At 42.1% G+C, this 25767-nt stretch overlaps 1 protein-coding gene across 4 annotated transcripts in view; it reads right to left on the bottom strand.

Moving 5' to 3' along the window:
• Positions 1-7065: 7065 nt before the first annotated feature.
• Positions 7066-25767, bottom strand: part of unc5b (unc-5 netrin receptor B) — a 54131-nt gene continuing 35429 nt past the window's right edge. The window contains exons 3-17 of one of the 4 annotated variants that reach the window (XM_085478057.1): positions 25516-25659; positions 25016-25119; positions 22712-22892; positions 21724-21891; positions 20635-20799; positions 18675-18707; positions 14924-15115; positions 14161-14529; positions 13983-14070; positions 13493-13667; positions 13158-13397; positions 12026-12175; positions 10664-10828; positions 10353-10531; positions 7066-9883 (exon numbers count right to left, since the gene is read on the bottom strand). In XM_085478057.1, coding sequence (XP_085334183.1) covers positions 9718-9883; positions 10353-10531; positions 10664-10828; positions 12026-12175; positions 13158-13397; positions 13493-13667; positions 13983-14070; positions 14161-14529; positions 14924-15115; positions 18675-18707; positions 20635-20799; positions 21724-21891; positions 22712-22892; positions 25016-25119; positions 25516-25659 — 2519 coding nt within the window. In that variant the 3' untranslated portion in view covers positions 7066-9717. Of the gene's footprint in view, positions 9884-10352; positions 10829-12025; positions 12176-13157; positions 13398-13492; positions 13668-13982; positions 14071-14160; positions 14530-14923; positions 15116-18674; positions 18708-20634; positions 20800-21723; positions 21892-22711; positions 22893-25015; positions 25120-25515; positions 25660-25767 lie in introns of all 4 variants that reach the window. The other 3 variants (XM_085478055.1, XM_085478054.1, XM_085478056.1) reach the window with 3 other exon arrangements.

Genomic DNA, 25767 nt, shown 5'->3' on the forward strand with positions numbered 1-25767 from the left:
TTATGTACAAAACGAAAAGGCAAAGACTTCACGCCCTAAGGACCTGACATCCCACCTGATGAAGACCCTGGAGCGGCTGGTCCTGACTCAGCTTCGGCGCCTGGTGAGCTCATCACTGAATCCACTTCAGTTTGCCTACCAGCCTGGCATTGGAGCTTTCCCAGGTCTTTCCTCCCTACTGCTGTCAGACTCCACAACAAAGCCTTCAACTGATCAAACACACACATCCACACATGTGCAATAACACTAAGTGCAATACTCTTTCTGGCATCGTTGTATTATACTCATATTGTATATAGCATTTGTATTCTATTCTATTCTATTCTATTCTATTCTATTGTATATAGTATTTTATTTTATTTTATTCTACCCTATTGTGTACAGTATCTTATTGATATCTTATTCCAGTGATTTTCTCTAATTTTTCTTTGCAACTTTGCACTGTCCACTGCTGTAGCAAAACAAATTTCCCAAGCATGGGACTAATAAAGGTTATCTTATCTTATCTTATCTTATCTTATCTTATCTTATCTTATCTTAAAATGGGTTGTGGGGAAGGAAAAACCGGAAGTCTTGTCACTATAGAGACAAACACTTTCCGCTACAGCCTTTTTAAATGAAAAGCGCGGGTTTAAGTAATGAAATACTGAAAACAAATGTCTCATGTTCACAAATTTTCAGACACAGTGAACACTGCTGTTACGTGATCCTTGCTGTTAATAGGTTTCATTTTGTTTTTTACAAAGTGCAACAATTTCTATGTGAAAAATGTTTGAATTGTGCAAAAAGAGAAGAGTTTACTATGTAGAGCCATCTCTATATGGAGCGTGCATTGCCGTGTGTTACTAACAGTGTTGGGTAAGTTACTTTAAAATAGTAACTTAGTTACATTACTAGTTACTTCTCTCAAAAGTAACTCAGTTACTTCAAGTTACTCGTTACTTTCAAAGTAACTAGTTACTAGGGAAAGTAACTTTGGTTTTACTCATAATTCTCTTGTTAATGTATTGCTTCCATAACTTTGCCAGTCTTCTAGCTTGCTTACTTGCCACAAGTGCACTGTGCCACCTACCAATAGAAAGGAAAAGATAATGTGCATATTTCCACTAGAGAAATCCCACGCCTGGACCGTCATTGACTGCTGCCATGATTCTAGCCTACGTCACAGTGTCATGTGCGCCTTTTACATCAACACAAAAACTGCAGTCGTGGTGCTTTGATTGTACTCAGAACTCGGAAATTCTGCCTTCTGAATAGGAAGATGTAGGTAACACCAGACTGCAGATGAGCTGCATACAGGGCTGGACTGGGACAGAAAATTGTCCCGGGCATTTTGACTAGAGACCGGCCCACCATTATAGGAAAAATCATAAAGCCTTTGAATGAAAATAAACACTGTTGTGACAGTGATGTACACTGTTTTGATGGTATATATGCATCAATCTATCAATCGTTTGTTGTAAGATTCAGATTATTATTTTTTAAAAGATAGACATTTTAAATGAGAATAAGAAAGAAAAGTATTTCTTTGTGCCCCCCTCTCCCTGTTAATGCCCTACCTGGCCCCCTGGCAACACTTTGCTAGACCCGCCCCTGCACAGTTACCAGCTGTCAGCTACGTAGAAAAGGATCCTGGTGTTATTTATCTCTCAGAAACAGTTCATAACTTCAACTCATTCATGTCACCTAAAAGGTAAACCTGTTTCTCCATCACCTGTTCAGCTCTGATGATTCAGTAAGGACATCTCCTGGTTTCATCTTCATGTTTCCCTCTCACCAGATAACCAAACCATATCATGACCAGCATCTTTTTTGCAGCTGTGGCTCCAGCAAACATCAGCTGATACTAGAAATTAATATTAAATAAATTCTAACAACAGCTGATCAAGCTTAAAAGTGCTGCTGTTGTTTAGCGCGACATCCGCTGGTTTCCTCTTTCGGCGCAAAGTGAGCGATAAACAAACAAGAGAGCCGATCAGCTGATCACTGATCAGTTTTCATGATTGAAGTAGAAACGGGAGAGGGAGGGGGAGAATGAGAGAAGAAGAGGCAGCTGTGCAGCAAAGACACAGAATAACTCCAGCTTTGTGCCTTTTCCATTGTAGCTGAATTACGGGACAAACTGTTCCTTTTCACCTCAATAAGAAACGCGTAATATTTTCTCTGAATACCAGACGGGACGGTTGGCAACTCTAATAACTTATGAACAAAATAAAGTTCAACATCATTAACTTCATAGCACCATCCAGCTGTATAGAAACTCCGTCATGCTAGCTAGCACGCAGTACGGAAAAAGTCAGCACAACGAAAATAAACTACACCTAAACTCGGTTTATATCTGACCCAGAGAGACTGCAGGTCATAACTTCTTACCTGAAGTTCAGTTCACACTTGGACCGGCGGCCGCCTCGGGTCTCTTTTCCTTCTGCGTCCCCTTTCCTTCATCCACCTGCTGCCTCCACCACTTTCTAATGTTACTGAATCTGTGGAAGCTCCGCGATAGCAACCACATGAAGTAACGAGTAACGAGCCAATCTAAATCCCAGTAACGAGTAACGCGTTCCTGATTTTGGCATAATAACTAGTTACCGTGCTCGTTACCACAATAATAACGTAGTTACTGTAACGCGTTACTTAATAACGCGTTAGTCCCAACACTGTTTACTAATATAGACCAAAAAATTTTTTAACAAGTGACCCAAAAACAGTTTTCTTTGCAGACAAATCCTTTACAAATATTTTAAATATGCATACTGCTATGAAACCTATACTGATGGGAATTATTTAAATTGGATTTGATCTAACAAATGTGTTTAGTTTCTGAGTTTTATATATATATATATATACAGTGGGGCAAAAAAGTATTTAGTCAGCCACCGATTGTGCAAGTTCCCCCACCTAAAATGATGACAGAGGTCAGTAATTTGCACCAGAGGTACACTTCAACTGTGAGAGACAGAATGTGAAAAAAAAAATCCATGAATCCACATGGTAGGATTTGTAAAGAATTTATTCGTAAATCAGGGTGGAAAATAAGTATTTGGTCAATAACAAAAATACAACTCAATACTTTGTAACATAACCTTTGTTGGCAATAACAGAGGTCAAACGTTTACTATAGGTCTTTACCAGGTTTGCACACACAGTAGCTGGTATTTTGGCCCATTCCTCCATGCAGATCTTCTCGAGAGCAGTGATGTTTTGGGGCTGTCGCCGAGCAACACGGACTTTCAACTCCCGCCACAGATTTTCTATGGGGTTGAGGTCTGGAGACTGGCTAGGCCACTCCAGGACTTTCAAATGCTTCTTACGGAGCCACTCCTTTGTTGCCCGGGCGGTGTGTTTTGGATCATTGTCATGTTGGAAGACCCAGCCTCGTTTCATCTTCAAAGTTCTCACTGATGGAAGGAGGTTTTGGCTCAAAATCTCACGATACATGGCCCCATTCATTCTGTCCTTAACACGGATCAGTCGTCCTGTCCCCTTGGCAGAAAAACAGCCCCATAGCATGATGTTTCCACCCCCATGCTTCACAGTAGGTATGGTGTTCTTGGGATGCAACTCAGTATTCTTCGTCCTCCAAACACGACGAGTTAAGTTTATACCAAAAAGTTCTACTTTGGTTTCATCTGACCACATGACATTCTCCCAATCCTCTGCTGTATCATCCATGTGCTCTCTGGCAAACTTCAGACGGGCCTGGACATGCACTGGCTTCAGCAGCGGAACACGTCTGGCACTGCGGGATTTGATTCCCTGCCGTTGTAGTGTGTTACTGATGGTGACCTTTGTTACTTTGGTCCCAGCTCTCTGCAGGTCATTCACCAGGTCCCCCCGTGTGGTTCTGGGATCTTTGCTCACCGTTCTCATGATCATTTTGACCCCACGGGATGAGATCTTGCGTGGAGCCCCAGATCGAGGGAGATTATCAGTGGTCTTGTATGTCTTCCATTTTCTGATGATTGCTCCCACAGTTGATTTTTTCACACCAAGCTGCTTGCCTATTGTAGATTCACTCTTCCCAGTCTGGTGCAGGTCTACAATACTTTTCCTGGTGTCCTTCGAAAGCTCTTTGGTCTTGGCCATGGCGGAGTTTGGAGTCTGACTGTTTGAGGCTGTGGACAGGTGTCTTTTATACAGATGATGAGTTCAAACAGGTGCCATTCATACAGGTAACGAGTGGGGGACAGAAAAGCTTCTTACAGAAGACGTTACAGGTCTGTGAGAGCCAGAGATTTTCCTTGTTTGAGGTGACCAAATACTTATTTTCCACCCTGATTTACGAATAAATTCTTTACAAATCCTACCATGTGAATTCATGGATTTTTTTTCACATTCTGTCTCTCACAGTTGAAGTGTACCTCTGGTGCAAATTACTGACCTCTGTCATCATTTTAAGTGGGGGAACTTGCACAATTGGTGGCTGACTAAATACTTTTTTGCCCCACTGTATATAGAATACAGCCATGGTGAAAGAGTAATGCAGTGTAGTAATTGATTTGTGCCGCTTCTTTAATCAAACTAACAAATTATAATGTAATACAATATGTAGATCTCAGTTGTAAAGTCATCTTTCCTTGCTGACGTAAAAGTGTCAGTTATGTCTATATGTGACGGGAGTACAGTTTCAAACTTTTCTTGATATTGTTTTCTCTCTTGCAAAAAAGGAGTCATGTTAAATATTGTGGCTTTGTGCATATATCACATTTATCACTCCAATAAAATAAATGCATAAAAAAATAATGCTTAAATCATTAGCCCATATTTGCCTGGAGAGGGCACTGTAGAACAACACATCCACAGGTCTCGTCGTGTACCTCTCTTGTATAGAACAATTCCAACACCTGTAAGAAGAAAAACACGAGCAAAACAGGGAGGAGAAGCAGCGATTTATTGAAACGTGCACAAACATAAATTATATAAAGAAAAACACACAGTAAGGTAGGCTTCTAACAAGTTTGAAAGTCAATATTTGGTGTGATCACCTTTATTCTTCAACACAGCCTGAAATCTTTTAGTAAAGCTTTTTTGTCATTTCTTTAAATAGTCGTCAGGAATAGTTCTTCCAGCTTCTTGAAGAATATTCAAAGCTCTTCTTAGTATGTTTGCTGCCTTTTGTTTTGTTCCCTGTGAAGATGATCCTACACTGCTTCAACATTTTTTATGTTCAGGCTCCAATCCATGACTGATAGTGTTCCACTGTGCGTTTTTCCGTCCAGGTATTCTTTCACTGTACCGGCATTCTATTTGGGATCACTGTCATACTATAAAAATGAATCCACAGTCAATCAGATGCTTTATAGACAGTATCACGTGATGGATCAAAATCTTTTCTGCGTTCATAATTCCATGACTTTTAACAAGATCCACAACACCACTGGTGGAAATGTAGCCTCCACTCTGTTTTACAGATGGCTTTAGATACTCTGTTGTACTTGTCTCCTGACCTTTTCCATACATATTGATAATAACTTGAGCGGTTACCACAGACTTTTAGCACAGTTCTTGTGTAATTTGTCATACCTCAGTCTTTTTCTTGACAGCCACCCATCCACTGAGACCATTTCTGATGAAGCTTTAGTGACCAGTAGATGGATCAACTGAGTGCCAGATACATCTCTGTATCCTGCATCAGGTCTTTGCCGGATCTTTTTTGATATGTATTCAGTTCATTACTTTCAGATACTATTCATCTGCTGTAGAGAATGTTTATTTGTTTTGTTTAGATTTTTTTTTGTCTTCCACTTGTTCAGTTCCCTTAAATTCTTTTAAGGACACAGCGCACACCATGCTCAGATATGGCGAGGCTTAACAAATGAAACCAAAACATTACCGTATGGGTTGCAAATGAGTGAAAAAGCAGCTGATGTCACACAGCCTGTTGCTCAAGATCACTTTAACTTTACTTTAAAAATGACAAGAAAGTCTGGCTCCTTGGAAGCAAAATAAAAATAAATGATGGAGGGCTGGCTCAAGACTTTCGCACATTACTATAGAGCTCAGTTTGATCTTTTACTAGGGTGAACCAGTAAAGCAACTGTAACCTAGTTATGATGACCCCCCTCCCCCAAACCCCCATTACTCTTTATTCATTCAGCCTGCTGTCATTACACGAGCATTACAGAGCACAGACACAAAAGCTTCACATCTACAGTGTTTTGGGAACTAACCCATAAATACTCACCAGAATTTAAAAATAATAACTTTCCATAGAGTTCAGGGGCAGAGTAGTAGCGCTGGCATCACCACACCAGGAATAGCAGTGTATTTTATTGGGAAACCTGAATTATTAATGGCTTCACAGTGGGCTGGACTGGAACCACTGACAGGCTAGTTCTGGGTGCATGTTTCACACCAGCGCCTGAAGTGCTCTTCATATGGTCACACACTTATTTAAAATGCTGTAGGCTCAGCGATGACTGTTATCATGCGAAAAAGGACAAAATTATGTTTAGTTAATGCTGCATGTTCTCATTTTCTTTTCTTTAAAATACAAAAACATCCTGTGCAGGGCTGAAGCTACAGTCAGCTTTTATACCAGCATTTTATACACTATACAAGGTTCAGTTATCTCACGCACTGTCAGCCACCAATGAAACAGGTGCAAAGTGTTGTCTATCTTACAGCAACACAATATTTTCTCGATATGAGAGCCTCATCTGATCATTTCCCACTCATTGCCCAGTCATAAAGGAAAACTGAGGTTAGAATCCTCAATCTAAACACCCAAGGCAGTCTTTAAAGGCCACTATCAGTACCTCCAAGACCATGTTAATGTGAAGACCAGACGGCCTGCCAGTTAAAAGCTTTTAAAGCTAAATGGACCAAAAGGGAATTTTCCAGTGAAGTGTGAGGTAAAGAGGGACAGGTTGAGCAGCTCTGCATTTTCTGTGAAAATGGGTGTAATTGACAAAACCACAGATGCCATTTAACTGTAATTCTGTCCTTCAGTGCTAAGTACTAAGCGCTGAAGAAGCTCGCAATTAGCTCTATGCATTATTTGAGATATGGCAGTGCAATAGCAGGCTTTAGTGCAATAAAGAGCAAAACACAAACACACAGCTGTTAAACTAAGAAATATAATTTATTGCATAAAAATTATATTTAGTTACAGGTAAGAAGGCTAGACATTTATTTACAATTAGTACTTTACAGAGATGAAATCATGTCACTGAATCCATTTAGTTTTAGTTTTTTTTAGTTTTGTTTTTGGGTGTTTTTTGTAAAAATGTCTGTCTTCTTGAACAAAGGGTAGTTTTTTTCTCTCTTTGACGGGAGCACGTTTTGAATCCAGTACAGCTCCAGCATAAATTATCCAGAGATATGGCCAAAGATCCAGCAGACACTCAAAAAATCTGGACAAATAAACACTGTACTCTACAGCTAGTCAGTCTCTGTAACAAGACTTGTGGAAAGAAAAAAAGTCCTGCAGTGTTCAGGGATCCAAAGTACTGAACAGATTGTGTCCAGGTATTTTTCCTCAGGGCAAAGACCTGCAGGGCACGAGGTCATCATGTCAGTCGCTGTGCCACTTTGTTTTTCCACGTGTGCTTTTTTGTTTTAAGGTAGCAGCTTTCTTGGTCAGTGATCCAATTGTTCTCCGGATGGAGAATCCCCACACAGACTAGCATCACCGAAAAAATTTTAAAACTACTCCTAAACCAATTTAGGATACAAAATCAAAACCCTGTCAATGTCCTGATCTGAAAAAATAGAATCTTACTCTTCCAGGAAACAAAAGAAGTCAAAACGCTTCACTTTTTCTTATGTACTTGCATAGCACTTACAAAGAGAAATGACAGATCTTAAGAATGTGCACATACTGTACGCGCACACCCACCTGCCCACACACATCCACTCTCACATACACACACACATATGCGCACACACACGGTTCATTCACACAAAACAGTGACATGACTCACTGCTGAGGAGGAGGGATACTGCCTGTGTTTTGGTTCTTGTGGTTGTTTTAAGATATGAACACTTTTTTTGCTTAGAGGGATAAAAAAGACTCAATAACACAGAACTTAGGCAAAGATAATGTTACAGACGAAAGCATTTAAGCTGACGGAACAATAGTGACAATGCAAACAGATTGAGGACCCTGACCACAAAGCAGGCAGATTAAAAGAGTTGAGAGAAGGGAGGCAGAATGAGCTACAGGGCGATGCATGGACATATGGACATATAGATAAGTGGGGGACAGAGAACAGATTGAGGTAAGTTTCACGGTCCCCTTGCTGCCCATTTGATTCAAAGCAGGGCTATTCTATCCTACAATCATGTGTGATCTCGGGAAATGGCCTTCAATTACAGCAAAGCCTCCAAATTACAGCGTGCAGCAAATTCATCAGGACACTTGACCCCCCGTCCAATCATGTCTTACAGATTATATTTTACATTTTTTGAATTGATGCACAAGATTTAAAAAAAAAACAACCCAGAAATAAACATAGTTTTGTTATTCACAAGAGAGACATCCACTGTGTCCTAACTCTCCAATTTTGGCGTGCTCTACTAGGATCAAAAAAATAATACACAGCAGATCAGTAGCCTAAACAAGCACAGATGTTAAAACAGGCTCTACATGATCGTAACACCAGTGACAGTAAAAGGAAAAGAAACAGAAAACAAAGAATCCACAAATCTGGACAATAAATGAAAGCGTTCCCCAAAGGAAACTTTGTTTTTGTTGATGTTTTTTTAAGGGATGACCAGAAAGCTCTCCTGCAGTTTATTCTCAAAAGATTGAAGTGTGGCAGAGCGTAAGAGGAATGCAAGGAGAGATGAAAGAGAAACACCCCTGTGAGTCGGAATGATATGCCAAGGCTTTGAGGCGTTTGTTGGTATAAAGAGTCAGTCTAGTTATTCGCCAATTCTGAAGCAAACTTCAAAAATTCGCACTTCTACAACATAGGAGAGGCAGCTTTTTTTTTACGCCCAAAAAATTCGAACCTTGAGGGTTCGATCGTTACACGATTTGTCATCAGTCGAAGCAGTTAGATGAGAAATCCTAGCCTGCCTGCTTCAGAGCCGATTAATGACTGCTCTGCCTGTGTGTGTGTTGGAGTGTGTGCAGTCTGGGGAGGCTGGAGGCAGGTCGGTGCTGCCTGTCCTTCAGCGCACACATGGCGATGACAATGAAGAAACAAAAGTCCTCTGCCATGAGGTGAGGGTGTTCTTAAATCATGCACTTTCATGCTGCTACTGAAACACAGGCCATCCCGCGTTAGCGTTTGTGTCGTTGTGCGTGCTTCAGCGTGCTGAATACATGAACGTTTCCATTTTTTCCCAAAGCACTCATATTTATATATACAAGCATGGAGCCATTTTCAACATTCAAAGGCAGTCAACACCATGTCTGACAGACAACTTTAGAGCCACTTTATGCCTTGGTACCCTCGGATAGTTTTTTTTTTATACCTCGCAGATGCAACGTTGCTTTGGAGGGCTCAAGCCGAATCGGGTTAGCAGGTGGATGGCACGCATGGGAATATGTTATGGTGGCCATGGAGCTACAGTGGCTGATCTTCTCAGGGCCAGTGAAAAGGGAAATGAGGCAGAGGTAATAAAGTTTATGTGAAGCAACCAAAATGCTCTGTGGGTTTATGATTTGCGCTGGCGTGTGTGCATATTCATTCATAGGCAGGTATTTTCATTGCGGTGGTGGTGAGAGAGGAAAAAAAAAGTCTTGCTCTCTTGTTTCTTGACCAATCAACAATCCCCATCAGTTGTCATGACAACTAGCACCTCACTTTTGCCCATCTCCTCCAGTGCGGTCGCCAGAGAGACCAAGTCTGCGTCACCTTGGTGACATGCTTCCCATAAGTCCAGCAGAACACCTGTGGGGCTGGGCTTTGTGGCAAAGTAGTTCAAATACCTGGATGAAGGAAAGAAGGCGCAAGTCGTGAGAAGAAAAAGGAGAGAGCAAAAACAGTCCTTCATCACTGATTATCTTTTTCTTTTTTCTTTTTTTGGTCATTACTGGATGTTGCACATACTGGAGGAAAAACCTCTGACACTCCAATACTGATACCCAGCTAAGCATCATATTTCAAAGGCATGGTTAGATAATTAGCAAGATGGATTTTTGTAACATTATATAACACGCATGACTGAATCATATTTTTTAACTTAATATTCAAGCCCAGCTTTTGAGATTCTAATCAGTATGGGCAGATATAACATGACTTTTCATAGTCGTCTGTCTAAATTTAATTCACTTAAACCCAATTCTAAACTGACCTCTGAGGCCTCTTTAAATCATCTCATATCAGACAATGATGAACACTGCAGCTCCTACAGTCGTTTCAGAATGCAACTCAAGTAACAAACGTGCTTTATCTGACCTGTCAAAGCCCAGACTGTGAGCCAGTAGCCTCCAGTCACATCCTCGAGCGCTGGGTGCATCCAAACTGGCGCAGATTTTCTGGCGGATGGAGTCAGGCAAGCGAAAGGCATAAGGTCCCACTTGAGAGGAAGGTAGGCACGTTCCTCCTGAGGGGAGGGGCGAGTGCGGAGGTAAAGTCTGGAAGAACAGAGGCGTCGAGAAGCACTGAGACCAACCTTTGTATTGATTGGAGTAACTGTGCAGCTGCATTGCAGCGTTATCTGTGTGTGCGCGTGTGTGCGCAAGCATTTTCTCAGACGTCACCATTACCTCCTGGATGTCAGTGTGCAGCTGGAATATCTGTCCCTCCCCTTCCACCTGCCGGACGCAGATCTTACAGGTGAGCTGCGACACAGCCAGGCTGCCTCTCTCCAGGCTGAAGGTGCAATGCAGGGGTCTCTGACTGCCACTCCAAATGTGATAAAACGGTATCTCCTGTCACACAGACAAAAGTGGTAAACAGGAAAAGCCAGGAAAAAAAAGGCTCTCTACCACTGTGATTAAAGCGACCTCTTCCCGAGCAGCACAATCTGGGATCATCTAGAATGCAGTTTCCATTAAAGGTCTGTGCAGTATGCTTTATTTTGATAGTGGGTGTTTCCACCAACTGGGTCTCTGTGCGTTGGAGGATAATTTATTTCTAAATCGCACTGTCCATAAATTAGAAGCGCTATCAGATTTTCTGTTTGTTTATTCAGAAACGGTTCAGACTGCAATCTTCCTGCGAAAAGAATGCAGGAGAGACTTTGAGTGTTTACAGCAGTCAAGTATGCTATAACATTTGTAAAATAGCCCTCTTATTGAAATGAAGCAAGATTACTGTTTAAGCTTGTGTAGTACTGCTCATTATGACAAATTAAAGGAAAAGCCTGAGCACCCCAGTGAGTTGATCTGGTTGTTTTGTTTAGCTGTGGGAGGCATTTTGCTGGTATAATTTTGCAGGCTACTGCACAGTATAAAGTTGGCATGAGCGATCAGCTTCATCCTTAAATGAAACCTTTCTATCCTGGTGGGAGTGGTCGGTCTGTGGATGACAATGTCCCCATCCTTATGGCATGAAAATGTTTAAATTATATGCCATGGTCATCACTATCATCAGAGCTCAAGCCAACTGAACACCTATGGGAGATTTTGGACTGAGGTTTTAGACAGGTCTCGCCGCCACCATGATTAAAACCCTAAATGAGGGAATATCTTTTTAAAAAACACTGTTTAATCACTTCAGTAGACTGCCAGAGACTTTTTAGAGCCAGTGCTCAGCTGCCCTGCAATTTAAAAAGACACCTTAATTTGTCACTGGTCTGTATCAGCTTTTTTAAAGCTTCTGTGTTCTGTTCTCTTCTATTCACATGCCGCCAGACTGGACTGATGGAAGAAACAAGTCATTTCACAAAGAACATGAGTGTGGTGGTGTTTCACTTAAAACCACAATCATGAAATGTCAAAAACAGTTTAGGTCTGTGACATCAAAAACCTAAATGCTGCAAATCTGCAATGCCTAATGATGTTGATGTGATAAGGTTATTTAGAAATCTGGTGAATATCAGTTGGACTTCAGGCATACATATAATGCATATTATGTATATATATATATATGCATATATCTATAACGAGTCTGCTGCATTATGTCACCTGGTACTTGGCCAGAAGTTTGCTTCTCCAGTAAGTGTGGGGAATGTCGTGGATGGACAGTCGCAGATTGTGGTAGCTATCTTTGAAGAGCAGCGGCTTGGGATCTTCCAGCAAAACTCCACCCAGACTCCTCTCCAAATCCAGCACCTCCTGCACAGAAAGCCATAGAAGACGGGCTTAGGGCTTTATTTATTTGGTTTTAGCGCGGGCTCATCCCCTCGCATTGCAAGATCATGCTTTCAAAAGATGCCTAATTAAAATGTGTCCAAATGGAAATGCTCTGAGCTAACAGTTTAAAAGCTGTTTGAACTTTTCCAGCCAGAAATCATGCAGCGGGATGCCAATATACTGCACACAGCGCACTCGTGTTTACTATCCTGGCTGGTCTGAGAGAGGAAAAATATTTTTCCCCTGAATCGAACACTCACTTTGTGTTTGGTATAGTTTTTGTATTTTGCTCTACTATTTTGAGCCGTTGCTTCCTGCGGGACATGAAAACTCAATGTATTGCACCAAATTTAATTTGGAGAAATGAGATGGATCTGCAGAGTTGAAAGGGGATGGTACTCCTCTATCGCCCAGAACCACTATGGAAATAAGTTATATTAACTTTTAATGTTTTTATTCCGTGACATGCTTCAATATAATACACCTTGTCTATGTTATTTTCTATTTATAGTTCATTTAATTTTATTTCTTGCTATGCTTTTTGGTTTTGCATGTCCAAGTCTTATGCAGGATCTTTTGTGTTACATTATTTTTTGCTTCGCATGTCTTCAGAGTCGTGTTATATCTCTCTTTAGTGACATAATCAACTCAAACAAGGGTATTTTTCAGCTTATCTGATGAGTATTTATTTATTTTTAAGTTTACACACCTTTGGAAGTCCCACTGTATATGTGTATGGGTACCATGTTTTGCTAAGGAAATAAAAAACGTGGAATAAATAAGACCTAATTAATTTTGGAATGTTTTCGAGTATAGGAAAATGCTTCGGGAGAGCAGAAAGACAAATGAATAGAAAGCAACAGAGACAGGAAATCGCAGGCAAGCAACAGGGTGAACAGCTTAAAGTGCACGTGAGGAGACAGTAATATAAACCCACACAGATGCATAAACATGAGAGCAGCACCTTGAGTGCATGTGGGGTGTCATGGATACAGTAGATCCGGAGGCTGTAATCCAGGGAGAGGCATGGTGCGCGGGGGGCGAAGAGAGCCAGCTGCAGGCGCTTGCAGGCAGGCTGTGGAGGGCACGACTGGCCCACAAGGCCGTATGTTCCTAGCTGCTCCATGAGAACGTGACAGCACTCCTCCTCCAGCTGCAGGTAGCATGGGGACGACAAAGTCTCCTCCCCTACAGTCAGCACCTCCTGAACAGGGATAAAAGGAGCAATCAGTGACACAAAAAAAGAGCAAAAAAAAGGGAAGGCATTCATCATTTGATACCAGCGTGAGGCTCTCTCACCTCCCATGCTCCTTGATGCGTTTGCGTTTTCAGTGTGAGAGTCCAGTCAGGTGTTGGCGTGTCTAGTTGGGCACAGTGTGGCAAAGTAAGGGCAACGGGGCGATTCAGCAGCATACCAGATGGACCACAGCTCACCACAGGACTGAGTACAGTCTGACTGCCCTCAGAGGGTAACCTGTAGATATCACACACATGCACACGCTTCATTTTTAAAAGAAAATGGCAGATATGTTTGGAACATCCTAACTTAAATCAAACACCAGGAACTACCCGCCGTGGTGAACCCTTACGAATAAGGGAGCAGCTGAAAGTAGCTTCTTCAATTTTAAGTTAAAGGCTGGGACAAGTTGTTGATATTTTTATGCTCAGAAGTGGAAGCGAGTCTTGCAACGGAAAGTTTTCTGATTGAGGTGAGACTAAGGTCTATTCTGCCTTCTATGGGTGAAACAGATAAGAGAAATAAAGAATTAAAGAACTAAGGGGCACTCACGTTGTTTTGTCCCACTTGTTGATGATGAGGTACATTTCATAGAACTTCCCCTGGGGGATTGTGCCAGGGGGGACCAGCAAACTTACACCTAAAAAAGAGAAGGGGGTCATGACTTATCTTGTCTTCAATGCATCTAAAGGTGTCTTTAGTTATCACTAGCTACAAATCAGCTTTGTACCTGTATTGGGAATAGTGAGGCGTCCTCCTAGATTTCCAAGCGTGGCGCTTGTACTCAACCCAGCCTCTCTGGATAGCGTGTGGGTGTGATACTCTCGCTCTCTGCCCACGGTACCCACCGACTTTAAGCTGAGGATCTCTCCGTCACCTGAGCTTATGTCATTGGGAAGCTCCAGGGAAGAAAGCGTGGAGGAGTTATACACCTTGATTTTCAGGCTGGGCAGGGGGTCCAGCAACGGAGAGGTGGTCATGGGGATTTTGTGGGGGCTGTCGTTGACCCCTTGTTGGAGGGAGAAGAGCGGCCCACGGAAAGCCCCCGCTGTGGCTGTCAGATCTGGAGGAGCTGAGGGATGTAGAGGGTGAGGGTTATCTGTGGGTACGGGAGAAGAGAGGAGCTTATCACTAGAAATGACACGAGCAGGGCTGAGAGAGCCGAAAGTGACGCCAGTGGAATGGATTAATGTTGCTAATTAATATTTGATGGCAAGAGCAAGAGAAAGGACACCATGACGAATGTTTAAAATGTAAAAAATGTAACGCAGTAAAGAATGGAGAGCTGACTGAGAGGAGATAATGGTATAAGAGAATTAATTTATGGGATGATATAAATAGCAACGCGATGATAAAAATGAGCAGGGACAGTGTTTCTATGAAAATAAGAAAAACACGAGAATAGCTGTGGGGAAAAAAGGAATAATGCAAAAAAAAAATTGAGTGCAAATACCTGCCGACTCACGCGAGTGTGCATGCGTGTGCAAACTCACCCTGTCTGGGAGGTTTGTAGTTGCCAGGGTGGAACGCGGTGGTGAGAGCTGATGAAGAATCGGTGATGTCTCCGTGGAGATGTCGGCATCTGCGGCGGTATGCGAGCACTCCCACGCACAGTGCCATTATTACGCTCAGCGGCAGGGCCACGAGAACCGTGTAGACTGCTACACCCATACCTGGAGCCAGGGCTGAAAGAGGGACAGAAAGCCAAAACATCATCAAGAGACTCAGATGAAAACACACATTTACATCTGCAAGGGAAAACCATGAGGGAAGGAAGCATAATGTATGGCATATCATCTGATTTACTACATGCTGTAGAGTAAGCAGAATAAATTAGTCATGGAAGTCTAAGTTAGTGCTGAAAGCATTTGCTGATTAATACATTAGTTCATCATCAGACTAAAAACAGAGTCCTGAACATAAAAAATATATTTAAAAAAATCTTTTTTTCTTCTTATATAGCTGTAAATCCAATTTGTTGGGGGTCAATGTATTGAGTGGGGTAAAAATAACTTTCCTAGAACTCAGGAAATGACCTCTAATTAGTAATTAGTAACATCTGTTATTAATAAATAAAAAAAATCAGATTTATCTGTGTTAAAATAAATCAATTTGTGTTTTCAGCCTTTTTAGATCAGGGCTGGCATAGCTGCTCACTTTTGTAGGTACGGCTGTGCAACTGATCTTTAATGCAAATATTTAATCAGCCAATCACATGGCAGCCACTCATTGCATTTAGGCCTGTGGACATGGTGAAGATGACCTGGTGAAGTTCAAACTGAGCCTCAGAATGGGGAAAAAAGGTGATTTAAGTGACTTTGAATGTGGTATTGTTGTTGACGCCAGAGGTCAGAGGAGAAGGGTCAGGCTGCTTTGAGCTGATAGGAAGGCAACGCTACTCAAGTATCCACTTATTTCAACCAAAATTTGCAGAAGAGCATCTCTGAACAACACGATGAATCTTGAAGCAGATGAGCTACAGCAACAGAAAACCACGCTGATACCACTCCAACAAATAACTGAGGTTACAATTCACACAGGCTCACCAACCTTGGGCAATAGAAGACTGAAAAAACATTGCCTAGTCTGATGAGTCTCAGCATGGATCCATGCTGCCTGCATCAGTGGTTTAGGCTGCTGATGGTGGTGTAATGGTGAGGAGGAGATTTTCTTGGGACACTTTTGGGGCCCTTAGTAACAACTGAGCATTTTTTAAACACCACAGCCAACTTGAGTATTGTTGCTGACCATGTCTATCTCTCTGTGACCACAATATATATCTCAATATTGAACAGATCTCAGATCTGGTGACAGATCCAGTATAGCTCCTTTGGGATGTGGAGGAACGGGAGATTCACATCATGGATGTGCAGCCAATCTTGTTTAATCTATGCAACGAAGAATTAAAGCAGTTCTGAAGGCAGAAAGGTGTCTAAACTGTTATTAGTAAGGTGTACCTACTAAAGTGGCTGTTAATGAGTTTAGCTAGTTCGTTTCATTTCTCTTTAAAACAGCACTGGCACAAATAGCAGACCGACTCAACGCTCTAGTTGCTGCACTTGAATGACCTCCCCAGCATGATTATGATCTAACAGATGGGGCACAAAATACTCAGCCCGCATACCACATGGGCTAAAGTCCTAAGCAGCAAAGGCTTGAGCGCTACTACCCAACAGGACCCCTACTGCATGCTATTGCATTTACCCGCTCCCCCTCCCCGTCTATCTCAATTTGCACCGTCAAATCAATTGCCCCCAACCCCTAAAAACCACCTGCTCCCTTAAAAACGGCTCTTAAACATGCTATAAAGCTTCACAGAAAGCTGATTAAAGGGTGTATCGACTAGAGTTACGGTCATTTTAGTGCTCGCCGTACTATTACAGCTCAACATAAACATGTTGTCCAGGAAACTGAAAGAGATCAATTAATATTGAAAAGCTTCAAAGAGAAAATACTCCACTGATCTGATATATTAAATCACCATACAGGCCATTATGTGACCAGTAATTGCATTGTCTTTTCAATGATATGATAAAATTGACTGTTTCTGCAGTCTGAGACTTTAATCCCCTGTTATAGTGTTACTTTCCATAAAAAAGATAACAGTGAGCTGCATGCAGTAAGCAGAGGAAAAGAGAGCCCTGTTATCTGAGCATATGCAGATACTCTGAGTATCATTGGTATCAGGGGAGAAAAAGATGGATTTATTCATACCTAGAAAATCAGGCAGCTTAAGCCTCGTAGCTTTCGCTGAAACTTAGAAATGAATTTTTACACGGAGCAAAGCCCGTGGATTTTCTTGCCCATCTGTTCCACTGGAAGTGCATTAAAATGATGATGATTATGAGGAATGGGCCCAATAATTCTTGTGGCTTTGGAGTACTTGTGGACACTTTGTTGTTTTTAAAGACATACTTTACGATTGCTTCACTCTGGTCTGCCTGTCACTATGCACCATGTAGTCAGTTTAAATATAGAAATCATCCCTGAAAGGCCCATTAATAAACAGCTCCTCCAGGGGGTGTTTGGCCCCAACTTCACCTGTTCCCCACCGAGCTCCCTCCCACGTCTCTGGCTGGGTGATTGGTTGTGACTGGTCAGCAGGCTCGCCACAGCCAGACCCAAACCAGACACGTGAGGGAGTCGCGCCACAGTAGCAAAGAAGAGAAGACAAGGAGCAAAGTTGGCGGGAGACGAAGAGGAGCAAAAAAAAAAAAAAAAGGAGAGGGAGAAGGAGTAGACGGCCTAGATAGACTCACAGGAGGAGAGAGAGCTAGATGAGAGGCAATTTGGCAAAAGGGACAGGAAGAAGTTAGATAAGGTTGTGATTTGTAGAGAGGACAGAGGGATTATAAGTGTGTTGAGGAGGGGAGAGGAGATAAGGATAGCAGTGCTTTAGGAAAGAAGACAACCAAAGACACTACAGAGCAGCGGTTAGAGCTGAAGAGAGGGTGGAGGATAAGAAAGCCGGAGGCAGGCAGGCTGTGGAAGAGGAGAGCTCCAATGCTCACGTGGCGCGATTGAACCGAATCGGACAGCCGTCCACACTTATTACCAGAAACGGAACAATAGCGAATTAGGTGCATTACTAAGGCTGCTCTCCCCTGAGTCCACATCACATTGAGCTGGAGGAATTACCATCACTTCAAATGTAAACTATATCACAGATTAACTGAGAGTCAGACAGAAATCAAGGGCTTTTCTCCTGCGAGCGCTGTGCTTCTACCACACAGCCTATGGATCAAGGAGTCTCAGCTTAGAGGCATGTCATTTTGCTCACTCCATAACAGAGTTGTCATGACGGAGTAGCTCTCGCTAAACCATTCTGGGCAGTATGTGTAATTACACCAGCATTTTGTAATCAGATACTGCTTTTTCTCCCCCCCCCCCCCCCCCCTTTACAATCACAATAAGCTTCTGTACAAAAGATGAGACATGCTAGGACTGAGTCAGCTCTGAAACCAATGTTACACTTAGTCAACACACTAGACAAGCGTGGATAACAACACTCATAAGCAGGCTGGACAAGAAGGTGAGGCGTGTCTACGCTGAGCGTGATGCAAGCTGACATAAAAGCACGGACAGACAGGCAACACAAAAAGCTGCACGCATTCAGCCCCACGTGCTAACGCAAGGTGTTAGGAGTCCTAACCTGCGTGAGCAGAGAGACACACGACACACACAACGCAAAAGGCAAGCGGCGTGAAGCGGTGACAGAGCAAAGTCATGGGAAGGTGGACTTACGATGGCTTGTATGTTCAATAGAAATCTTTTTATCTGTTTGAACAGGAGAAAAAAAAAAAAAAAAAAAAAAACATAATGTAAAAAATGGGTGGACTGGTTTGTTATGCAAATGAAAGATGCAATAACATAATACAAAGCCAAAACAGGAACGTAAACAATAGCTCAATCTGTGAACATAAAATGCATACTACAGGCAAGAAATGATAAATTCATATTAAACAAACAATCAAACCTCTTCTAGAAATGTGCGAAAATGTGAGATAAATTTCAGCATAACTGTTTATTTGTGGCATGAGGAAAAATAACACTCTGAATAATATCAGTATCATATGGATGAGGCTGCTTCAGAAAATGAACCAGGACTCTGGCGGTTGTGTGGTACATGACTGACACCAAGTAGACTGAAACCTGAATGTTATCCTCTTCATCCTATGAGGACAAAAAAAACATCTCCGCTGACGGGAACAATCATTCCTACGATAACACCGGCGTGAATCATCACCAAGTGGTTTGAGGAAATATGGAAACCATCTTTCAGGATTGTGTCGCTGACTAGATCTCAAATCAAATAAGCGTCTCTCCGTGGCATCATCAGAACGCACAAATGGCTTCCCCAGATGCTGCCATTTGTCCAATTGCAATTAGAATCTACCAGGATGCGATGAAGATGAGGGTTTACGGTGTCTCAGAGCATTTGCACATTTACGACTCGGGGTATTTAGCCGATCCTCGGAGGGATTAACATTGCGTGAGCTAAAGAGTCTGATTTCTGATTAAAGCGTGCGAGGGATGCAAAGAGCTCTAATATCATCAGGTGTGTTTGTGACCACGGGATAGTCATACATGATGTGCTGGGAACATGAATAAGTCAGTCAGTAACTTGTAGTTTGCAGACTGACACATTTACAGATTTTCGACAGCACAGTGCTTCTCATCCTCGCTCCCTGTCAGAGCCACTCGAGTGCTCGTTTTTTCCCCCGATGGCCTCCTTAGAACGCCGGCTACGTGCAGCCGGATCGGACAGCAGCGTATTCCGTCTAAAGTGGGTGCTCTGTGGAAGCTTGTTTATGGCAGGACTCGCGTGTGTGTGTGTGGCTGACACGGCTGACGCTCAGCATTGGTTTGAGTGTGCATATGATCCCCCCTGCGACACACACACCTTCTGCAACCCAGCTGCACGTGCATTTAGAAGGTTTGTCTCTGCATACTTGGGCGTGTTTGCATCTCTGTGTGTGTGTCTTTTAAGCGTGTGCTTGAATGTATTTCTCTCGCCCTGCCTTTTGTGGATGTGCATCTCTAAGATTCTAATGCGCTGTCAGCTGGATTCCTCCCAGCTCATCACAGGCTGCACATTGGGTGTCAGCGCGAGTCTGACTCACTCTCATATGCTCTTCCCTGTGCTAATTTTTCGACTTGGCTGTGTCATGCTCGCTTCCCACTCCACGCACATCTTTCACTTTCCCCCCTCTCTCTCTCTCCATCTGTGGTTCTTTAGATGTGGATCAGTTGCCTGCTCTCCTTGTGAACCTGAATTTTTCCTCCTGAAACATCTGTCTGCGATTTCCCTCTCCCCCCCCCCCCCCCCCTTTTTTTTTTTATATCTCTCACCATGTTGCAGTGGCTCAACGCCTCGGGAATACAGTTTCTTACCAAATAGCTTTGAAATATAATATGTCTTATAAAAGTGTGAGCAAAGAAATCCGCGCCTGCGAGATCAATTCAACAACCACCTGAAGGAGAAATTATGCTGTTAGGGAAATGACCCCTATGGATACATCAATAACACCATCTTCTATCAACTATAAGCATCAGTGAGTGAATTCAACAGATGGTGGTCTCTATTAAAAGGCAGGGGAGAGTATTAGGTTACATTACATACATGAAGAAACACATATACATAAGCCAAATATTTACCCAGCTTTGATGTTTAACATCCAGTTCCAACATATTGGACACTTACTTCTTGCACATAACCCCTCAGTGCAGTTCTTGCTCTCCATCATGCTGCCACTGCAGTGCTTTCCTCCATTTATGGGTGGGGGGGCTTGACACTCTCGGCTGCGCCAGTGGGTGCACTCTGTCCCACAGGCGGACCACTTTGCCCACTCAGTCCATCCTCCATCCACTGGAATGAAAACAGAGATGTGAGTCACTTTACAGTAAGCCAACAGCAAAACAGTTTAATCGCTTCGGGTAAAGGGGAGTTGGGCATGCTGTTATAATGCAGTCTGATGCATATGTAATGGCTCGAAGTGCATAATTTAACAATTTTGCACAAAAAAAAAAAAACAACATTCTGTGCTTTGGAGTTAGGGTGGTCTAGACAGGATGTTATGTGACTGTACAACTTTGCACTGTGTTCCCAGTGCAGGCACCTCTTAACAGTGAAGCCACGGCTTTCGTAAGAGCAAACACTCCTCTGTGCTCTTTGGGAAAAGTTATGATGGAGTAAACAGTCGTCTGGTTTTCTCTAACATGGACCACAACCTCAAATATGATCAGACAATGTTTATTGAAATTGAATGGTGAATGGAGAAAGCAAAGATCTAGGCCTGGTGTCTAATCAGGTACTTAGACTCGATTGCATTAATCAGGCATCCAGAAACACTGGGAGGATTTCTTTAAATCATGATTTGTCTTTCAATGAGCATCTTAAACAAATGTTACGGTCTGCTTTCTTGCATTTGCACAATATCTCTAAAATTAGAAACGTCCTGTCTCAGAGTGATGCTGAAAAACTAGTTCAATTCAATAATTCATCTAATTTATTATTGTCAGGCCACTTTAAATGCTCCCTGAAAAGAGCTTTTTTCTCCAATACTGGCTTCTCTTAACTGTTAAATCCTGAATGGACATTAAATCCTTCTCCTCAGATACAAGGTCTCGATGAATCAGGCCCTATCTTATCTTAAATACCTCATAGTACCGTATCACCTCAATAGAGCACTTTCAGATAAATTATCTCCAGCTGAGGAACAAAACTGGCAGCTGTTTGTTTACTTAAAATCTGAACATTTTAGAAATCAACAAATGAGTATCTGGTCTTCACCTGGGCATAGCGTTGTGCAAGTTACTCTCTGTACCGGCGGGCCCTCACAGAAGGCTCCTCCGTTCAAAGGGGCCGGATTGGTGCAACTGCGTGTCCGACGCTGCCAGCCACGCCCACAGCGAGCGTTGCACTCCGACCACTCCGTCCAAGAAGACCAACCTCCGCTCACTGAGACGCACAAAATGAGACAAAGTGAGCAAGTCTGAAAGTTAATACGTGGATGATTTTTAACATTCATGACAATCACTTTATCAACTCTTGCTATTATATTTAACATACATATCAGTGAGTGATGGCCAGGATCACCTCCTGAGGTATATTTACTGAAATCTGTCTACCACACTTACACCAATCAGGTGCAACATTAAAACAACATGCTTGATATTGTGTAGGGCCCTGATAGGAGATTCGATTTTTCAAAGCAGTGCATTGGCAGTGGATGCTTGGGATCATGTTGCTTGTAGGGTAAAGCTGTGCTTTTGGTGCATGATGTGGGTGCGATTTAAGTATTTCTTGTGTGCATCGTTCACTCTCCTGGTGGGAAGAGGCTGCTGCAGTTGCAGAAAGTGGAGTTGCTTGGTCTACAGTAATGTTGGTAATAATATTCTAATAATCATAAAAGTAAAAATAATTTAAACTCGTCCAAAGATCAAAGGTTTACTAGCAGAACTTTAAATTTGTTTTAGTGGTTTAACTGCTAATATACATCTACTGAAAAAATTCTACCATTAATTAAGTTTACTGAGTATTAAAGATTTACACAAGAGGGGCTAAAATTACAATTCATTGTTTTTTTCAGTCAGTTATTGCTCAGCATATTGAATCACTAAACCAAAGAACCAAACAGATGATTCTGATAATGGCTACATGCTGTCACAAGTCGAATTCATAACCAGCATTTCATAGTTTTTTTCTTTAATCCAAAGCAAACGTGTCATTAATGTGAGGAGGTGTGAGGTGTGGAGGGGGTGCGAAACGGATGTGTTACCATAAACAATAAGCGTAGCTGTGCTGCTGCGTCTTTTGGCAACCACATTTCGAGCCACACAGGTGTAGTTAGCCGTGTCCGAAAGTCTGGCCTGCTTGATGATCAGATCGTGATCAATTGTGATCAGAAAATTGGAGTCCTGCGATGGATCAATGACGTCCTCATTTTTCAGCCAGTCAACCTGGAGACAAGCAAGAATAGGCCGACACATACCGCTGAAATAAAGATGAGGAAGCCTCAAAAAGGTTATGAAAGTTATAATTATCCAACATAAAAAAATAAAAAAATAAAATTACAAATCAGGCGCTTCACACTCACAATGAGTAAATATAGAAAACAAGAAATTAGCTCTCACAGTCTCAGATGCTCGATGTTTTTCACATAAAATCAGCAGGTGTGTATGCATAAATATGAGTCATCTCACCACGCACAGAGCCATTCAGTAAACACGGTAAACCTGCAGTGTATCAAGCCATCACAACACAAAGTATTGATCAAACATGCAGTCAAAATGTGATTGTTTTTGCCAAGCAAAAACACTAATTTGTTTCTTCTCTCGAAAAATGTCTTTCATTCACTTTTATTTTGACTAATTTTTGCCTTTTTAATGGGCAAAAATCCATAACTAACTGATTACATTAACAAAATTGGTATAATTTTATAATTAAACCAATTTGCTTTTATTTTGAAATTTACGTAACGTGCTTTTTATGTCAAAATTCTCCTGGTTAATAGGTATCTAAAAAGAAAAAGACAGCTTTCACAATACAAATGTGGGTAAAATAAGCAATTCAGATACAAGGTTTTACAGTTAGACTAGCTTGGTGTTAAAACATGACACAAGCATATTTCTTTGCGTGTTTTAGTGACTCTTTTATTGATGGTGTCAAAATGTCAGCATCTCGCCCTTTACTTTCTTTCCTTTTGTTTTATGCTGTTGCAGATTGCACAGCATAAATCTGAAATCAAAACAACACAACACAAAAGGATTTGAGCTGTTTATTGCTCATCAGAATCAAGAAGAAAAATATGAGTGTGAACGTGTTGAAAAGGCTACAGAAGAGGAACAAATTAGCCCCCCTATGAAAAATTCATTCTTTAAAAGTATTTCCAAAGTGCCGTTAAACAGAGCAAGGAATTTTTTAACACAGCTTTTCCAAACATGCGTGTCTTTGTTTGGATGCTTATAATATTTTACTTTGCACATAAATACGATTTTTATTCAGAAAACACAAAAACTACCAGGGTCAAAATGATTAGCTCTCCCAATGCTAATGGTCAATTGTGCGTCCTTTTTGCTGCATAACAGCCTGCAGCCTGCAGTTCAGATTTCATGGTCTTCTGGCATGGACCTTCAGTTCACCCCACAGATTTTTCATTAAGATTCAAGTCAGAGTTTTGTGCAGGTCAGTCAGTAACGTTCACTTTGAGCATTTGGAGGTAGTTCTCTTTGAAAGTTTTCTTTCAAAATCTTCACATATCCATTTTTGTTCCTGATTCCTTCCATCTTGTCAGGATTCTTACTTTCAGTCATACTCAAGCATAATACTCCCACCACCATGTTTCACGATGGGGTCACTGCTCTTTGGGTTGTATGTCTCTCCTTTCTTTCTCCAAACATGAGCAGCGCTTCTGCGGTTAAAGCGCTCCAGTTTCATCTCATGTTCCTGACGTCGCTAAATCATTCACTAGTGTCTTGGCAGTTATTCTGGGGTCTTTAGACTCATCTCTCACTACTTTTCTTTCCAGAGCCTTTGAAATCTTTTGCTTCCTGCCTCTCCCAGGCTTGTTCTGTACTGTATGGCTCGCTTTGAATTTCATGATCATACTTCTCCCTCCAGTTCTTGACACTTGGAAATGCTGCGATAACTTTGTAAATCCATCTCCTGCTTTGCGAGCATCAACAACTCTTTTTCTTAAGTCTAAACAGATTTCTTTTGTTTTTGCTGTGATGCTTTCTCAAGTGACAGCTTGCTGAAGTTTTTATGCTGTGTGTAAATTGGACGATAACCCTTAGTTTTGTAATACGCCTCAATAAAAAGGTCAGTTTTTCAGGAGGCTAATAATCTTGGCTTTTATCACTTTTTTCTGAAATAATTCTGTTATTGTGTGCAAATAGAGATAATTTATGCTCTCTAAAGAGAGCTAGTATGTGTAGAAATGCTGTAATGTTGAAAACCCTATGCTCTTTAAAAAAAAGTCCTTGGTAAAGTTTTGACAAAGACTTTAAATTTCATAGGGGGGTTACAAATTCAGTCCTCATCTGTAGGTGATGAGAGTGACGGTGGGGAGAAAAGCATTTACCTCGGCAGCAGGCATGCCCTCTGGGGGGCGACACTGCAGCAGCACCTCCTGCTCAAGACGCACCTCCCGCCCCAAAGGCTCCTGTTCAAAGTTTTTTCTCAAGTCTACAGAGGGCGACACACATGCAGTCAGCAGTTAGTGAAGGCTGCCCTGTGACAGCAGAGAGTGACACTCAGTTTATCTCAGCGACACTGCCTGTCACACGCACACACACACACACCAGGCAAAGCCCCCAAAAGCCTCAGTAACTGTGTCATTTTTCCACACTCCAGACTCTCATAAACATGCGACGTGTCAATCACACCGCGCCCCACATTACCACCAGGGATCAAGATGGAGTGTTACGGCAATTTATTTGCATATATACTTAAACTGACGCGTGTGACAAGGAGAAAGTTGAAAACATTTGCCCTTTCACTGTTTCTCTTCCTCTTGCTCTCTCACTCTGTCTCTCACACGCATACGTGCAGCATGTGCAAACACGCCGCCTTGATACTGACATGCAATGCGAACGTAGGCGCGGCTGCTCTTGGTGGTGCCAGCTGAGCTCCAGGCCACACACTGGCACCAGTAGTCCTCCAGTCCGAACAGCTCCTCCACCTGGGTCCTCGACACTGAGATGTCCACCTCCCGCACCACCAGGCCTGTGCAGAGTGAGAAAGGGAGCGAGAGAGAGAGAGAAGAGAGACACGGGAAGAGCAGGAGAGTGAGAGATTAGTGAGGCACATTTTTCACAGTGCATATAAATAATG

The sequence above is a fragment of the Copadichromis virginalis genome, linkage group LG13 (genome assembly GCF_057382275.1).
Source record: "Copadichromis virginalis isolate Kocher_CV1m ecotype Utaka linkage group LG13, C_Virginalis_male_GT1.1, whole genome shotgun sequence".
NCBI lineage: Eukaryota > Metazoa > Chordata > Actinopteri > Cichliformes > Cichlidae > Copadichromis > Copadichromis virginalis.